A 6,000-nucleotide genomic window follows, 5' to 3' on the forward strand; every position below is an offset into this window, starting at 1 on the left:
AAGATCCGTATACTGTCGGATGTATAGGTACTGTATGTAACATACAGAAGTGAATTTAACATTAGAGCAGAAGACTAACTTTGCTTCAATGTGTTCAATTCCAAGATATACAGATGGGCAACTTCCTGAGAAATAAATAATGTATGTCTTACGAAAAAATTCAGATTCCACAAAACAGGTTTTATTGTATTTTTTGTTAAATCAGCCAGCCCTGTTGTTTAGAACTGTATAACAGGGTTAAAGAAAGAACATGGACTACACAATTCTTAAAATGTTCCAGTATTATTCAGCAGTTATATACTGACTTTATTTTAGAACATTTGTTGTTGAAAACATTGTGATTTTACTTGACGTAATGATGATTTAGAAACGTTATTAAAAATTGAGTGCACATTTTTCCATTCGTTTTAGGTACCGTGTCCAGTTTGTCGAGAGTCGATTGAATATGACTTGGAAGAGTTATCTCGGGCCGCTGCCCCAGCAGATGTTGAGTCGGCTGTTGATTTTGAGGTTACTGAAGAACTTCGAGATTTGCAGCAGAAGATGAATACTCTCTACATACAACAAAAAATGAAGGGAGGCATCATTGATGTAGAAGCTGAGGAAAACAAGTTGCTTCTAGTCACTCAAAGAGTCGCGGTAATGTTTCTGTTTCTTTTATATTGAAATACTATTTGCTGTTAAATTAATGTGTGTTATGGGTTATTGCATATTTCAAAGCTTAAAATAAAAAGTAAAATGAATAAAAAAAAAAACTAATAGAAATCTCAATTTTGGCGTTGGAGACTCAGGTTCGATTCCCGTCGCGAGATGTAGTTCGGATCCCTCGTTAAGCTGTAAATTCATAGTTCAAGTAGCCGTGCTGTTGAAAAGAACGCGAAACTCGAATCAATCAAAAGAGAAAGAATAAATATCGGTGTTCTCTAGAAGTCGTACGATGTCATGTCTTCAAGATACACTAGTCAAGATATGTCCTATATCAGTATAGTGATATATAAAAACGATTAGAAAATGAATAAACTAAAATGAATTTAAAGATGAGAAATTCATTTCATTTCATTTTTTTTTTTTTTTTTTTTTTTTGATAAAAATGTCAAGTTTTTTTATAAGAATATTAAAAGAATCGTATAGACAAACTTCTTGCCGCGAGGGAGGCCTATATATAATTAAGTTATATGCAGTCAGGAAAGAGCTTATTTTCATGTGAATTAATTTTACATAAATTATTACTTCCGAATAAAAGTTTGAAGTGTTCTGTTGATATCTAAGTAATCTTCCGTACGCTTTATCTAATAGTTTTTTAAGTTCAACTGTTGTAGGTATTCATTAAGATATAAGGATTCATTAGCATGCCCATTGGGTTGACAGTGCCAATAGTGGAAGCTGAGGTGAAGTTCATCTGGTGTAAAGAGCTGTTCATCAACTTAAAGGATGAAACATGTGATTGATCTGGGAAAGGCCTGAATGTTTTGAGTTTTATGCCTCGCGATTCTGCCATTTATGTTAAAGGAGATAATGAGAAATGAATGATGATAATGAAATGAATGGTGACAGAAGAATACAATCCTTGCCCTGACGGGATTCTAAACTCGAGCAGACGGATCTTCATTCACTAACCTAACACCATACTCTTACGGCTTGCACGTGCCAAGCGGTGGTATTGGCTAAGATATCAACAAGATAAGATAGAGAGTATTCGTCCCCGATCCAGTCGCACTTCTTGAATTTCATTGATTTAGTGTTAAAGGTGTCAGTTATTTCTTCTGCTTCTCATTTGTTCTTTTATTTGATTAATATATTTAAATAACTCTTTGGCTGTTGTCTTTGATTCCGCTTACACAAATACTCTGGGGGCCGTGGTGGCTCAGTGGTAGAGTGCTCATCTCTAGTGCGTGGGGTTCGTGGTTCGATCCCAGCTCATTCCAAGTAGACTTAGGTAGACAAACACTATGTGTGCGGGTTTTTCTCGGGGTTCTCTCTGTTCCTTTCACTTTCTTCATTTCACATTATCATAGTCACCGAGTCGTTACCTCGGTGCATAACAAGAAATTTCATTTCATTTCATTTAGACAAATGGTCTCTTGAGTGGAATACTTCAACTAAGTCCTTGACTGCAGTGACGCTAAAGGACAATTTAGTAAAAGTAATTACATGAAGATTCGTGCAGATTAAAAAAAAAAAAAAAAGTCATTTGGCTGAGAATACTTTTTATAGTACATACAACTAAGCTGAATACTATTTGTGGTTAGATATTATGTGGTGAGTGGTGATTTAAAAATACTTTTCATGTACACTATCCGGAGATGAGTATGAATACGAATGACAATAAGAAGTGAATGAGTGAAATGTAATTTCTATAGTTTATTCTGTACAAAACTATTAGTTTATATGACATAGACTAAATTTGTAAGTTCATCATAAGTGAATCGTCAGTTATAAATTTAAAATCTCTAATCTTAGTTTAATGTCTCATGGGAGAGAACAAAGGGAGCTTAGAGAAGAAAGCAAACTGTGTTGTAGAAAATATATAGTCTAGTAGGTCTTGGCTAATACATGTTTGTCATTGAATTTGATTTTAATACGTAGGAAGTTTAGTTTGAAAGATTTTATTGTAGTGTATGTGTGTCGAGCTTCTGAAGCCAATAAGACAGAACCGATTACAAAACATCAATGTAAATACGACCAGAAGTTAGCTTTTCCCGTAATCAGTAGTTCGTGCTCAATGCTGTACTCTGCTGAGCCAATTCTGACATTATCATTCTTCTGTACGTGGATAATCACGTGGTACTAGAGTTTTTCTAGCACTATTCTTTTTTCCCGAGCATATTTTTGTTGTGCAAAAATGATAATGCACTTTTTTTTTGGCTGTGCTATATGCAGTTATGTAATTTATAACGTGTTACAGACAGATCGAAATTTAGGATAGTATCAATTGAAATAAAACTAAAAAAAATATACGTAGATCTAGCAAATTCCCACGGGTTACTGTGGGCAATATTTTGCTTTCTTCTTTCTGTGCCTTTCATATAAAATTCTTCTGAACTCGAAGTCTTGCTCGAAATTCAAACACTTCGTATGGGCATCTTAGGAAACCACTCCCATCCATTTTTCTTCCATATGAGGCCAACATCTAAAATCGCTGGAACTCATGTTGAATTATTTTAAATGAATAGTCCAAATACCAAATTTCATGTCTCTAACCATAATGGATTCCGAGATATAAACATCTTATTGTGATAATTACAGCTTCCAACACTTTCTTCCACCCTTTTTTCCCCTTTTAAATCAAATATCAAAAACACTGAATTTACTTATTTTAAATGAAAAGTGTAAATAACAAATTTCACATCTAAAAATTGACCTTTAATATTTTCAGAAATTAATCTGTCCTTTTATTGTTCAATTATTCCTTCCGAAGAAGTGAAACATACATAATCACACACTGAAATCCTTTGAACTCCAAAGGAAATCGTCTTGTGAGCATTGGCTATCTTGACTCATGCTATCATTGACAAAATCTTTAAAATAGATTTTTTGACGATGGAGAGTTCGGCCAAACCTCTTTTTGTTGTCCTGGTAATTGCTTCTCTACTTCCAACTACAATAGGCAGAATCCTAAATTACTTATCACAGTCGAAGACACATAAATTTTTATATCTCTGTATTTTCTCCTGGCTGGCTCTTTCAAGAGATGTATCTTCCTCAAATCTTACTGTTACGTCGACCACGTAGCGTCGATCAGTTTTACTGTGAGCTCTGGTTTGACCTCTCTGTTTTTATTTTATTTTAATAAAGGCAGATAAGAGTGTATATTCTATTTAATAAAAAGCTGCTCAACACCATTTTTATGATTGAATTTTCTGATAAGAATATTTATATTTGATTGTTTTGCAGAGAGAAGACGAAGATGTACCAAGCACTTCCTCTGCAGCGGCTGCATCTAGTCTACCCCCTCCTTTTAGTCCTCCACCAATGAGAGAGAGCAATGCTTCCTCGGAAGAGGATATTCAGCCATCGGAAAGACCGCACAGAAATTTCCATTCTCGTGGTTGGGGCTATAACAGAAGGAGAATGCATACTCGCTTTCCTCGTGGTGATTATAATTATCGTGCGGAGAGGAACTTTGGTTCACCGTCTGATTATGACGTGTCCGAGAATAGACCTACGAAAGGTCGTTTTATAGATCGAGGTAGGTACATGGGACGGGGGAGAACTTTCTTCCATAAACGAGGGCGTGATGTAGGTGAAAGGATTGATAGAGAATGTGAGAGTGTTGTGAGTGAGAAGAAGGAAAGAGAAGAAAGTGTTCCAACACGTCAAGAGCTGGATGAAAGTGAACGATCTGATGTCATGATGAAGAGAGAAGAGAACAGAGTGGTAAGGTCTACATTCCCAAGAAAAGAATTCGAGGACAAGCCAATGCGATTATCATTCCCTCAGAGGGATAGGGAGCACATGCCAAAGCCACCTTTCCCCAGGAAGCATATGGACAATATGATCAGGTCGCCGTTCCCTAGAAAACCCAGGGAAGAATTATCAAGGCCTCCATTTCCCAGTCGTCAGCGTGAGTTCATGACGAGGCCTCCGTTCTCGAGGAAGGATGTGGACGACATGGTGAAGCCCTCTAGGAATAATGGAAGGGAGATGATCCAGGAGCAACATGGTGGACCATTCCAGCAACCCTCTTCCAGCTGACAGTGGGAGAAGGTAGGCGTAGCTCTTCAATGGGCAAGGACTTTCTGGCTTTGGCTATTCTTTCTCATTTATGTCGTATGTGTTAGCTGGAAGCAAGACTGTTCCTTTACGTATATGTATTTTGTGCTAACTTATGTGAAACCAGTATGTTCCGCCTGTTGACTGGCAGAGCCGTCTCTATTCCTTGTATATCTTGTAAAGTACTTGTTTAAGTTAATTTTTGTTATGCTTGTATATAGTGTCAGAATAAAGATGTGTCAGAGCTTAAATTGTCTTTTAGACTTTAAATACTTATAGAGGTATAAAGCAAGGACACCACACTCATTGAAAACTGAATAATCGTATCAAGATATGAAAGTATAAAAAAAATGCTCGTACTATGAGAAACTGGTAATATTTAAGAGGGATCATACACTTTGTATGTGGAAGCACGATGGCTCAGCACTAGAACGTTCACCTCTTGTGCGAGTGGTGTCTGGTTCGATCCCAGGCCATATGAGTTTGAGATGGATATCATCATGTCTGTGAGTTTTCTCGAGGTTCTGTTTTCCTCCCTTATTCTTGTTCCAACAATTCTTTCGTAATCAATCACGTTCATTGATCATTCATCTGCCTTAGCCTAAAGATCATAACTGTGGGACGTTCAATTAAAGATTTAATTTTTGTATGAACTTTATATCATGTTAATAATATTAAGTAGTAGTATTTTCTGAATTAAACGTTGCAAACATTATTTACATTTTATCTCATCATATAAATCATTGGGTAAAAAGAAAAAACTTCTTATAAGTGATTAGAAAGAATGGGAAAACTAAGGAAAATTCTGAGGGAATTCTGTTTTGGTGGTAAGTAGATAGAAGAGGAATGCAATCTTCAGTTAGTGAGCATGAGCAGTATGTGTAACTGAGAATATAAAACTACAAAAGACAATACTGGTTAATGTTCAAGCAACTGCGAATTTTAATACTTATAAATCAAGGTGTATTAAGTTAAATATTTCAATTTTCTACAACGTTACAATTTTATTTGAGTATTCCTAAACTTGTGGAACATTCCCTACATACCTATATATAAGGGTTTTTTTTTTTTTTTTTTTTTGTAAATAAAAAACGAAAAGGACATATCCTTAACGCTTGCATATAACAACCAGGAATCCAATGGAAAAGAGGTACAAGGATTTTTTTTTTTTAAATCGTCTTTGTTTCTAGCTGGTACTTCATTACATCTTGAAAATACTTCGTATTTGTATTGTAGTTCCATGTACTTATTTTTAATAGGATCACATAATAATACTCTGTTATACCT

At 35.5% G+C, this 6,000-nt stretch overlaps 1 protein-coding gene across 1 annotated transcript in view; it reads left to right on the forward strand.

Moving 5' to 3' along the window:
• LOC145694817 (uncharacterized) overlaps nt 1–4,964 on the forward strand; it is a 49,362-nt gene extending 44,398 nt beyond the window's left edge. Inside the window, exons 5-6 of the mRNA XM_081771474.1 lie at nt 412–639; nt 3,895–4,964. Coding sequence (XP_081627600.1) covers nt 412–639; nt 3,895–4,695 — 1,029 coding nt within the window. The 3' untranslated portion in view covers nt 4,696–4,964. The remainder of the gene's footprint in view (nt 1–411; nt 640–3,894) is intronic.
• Nucleotides 4,965–6,000: the final 1,036 nt, after the last annotated feature.

The sequence above is a fragment of the Thermobia domestica genome, chromosome 9, assembly GCF_964235325.1.
Source record: "Thermobia domestica chromosome 9, izTheDome1.hap1.1, whole genome shotgun sequence".
Lineage (NCBI taxonomy): Eukaryota > Metazoa > Arthropoda > Insecta > Zygentoma > Lepismatidae > Thermobia > Thermobia domestica.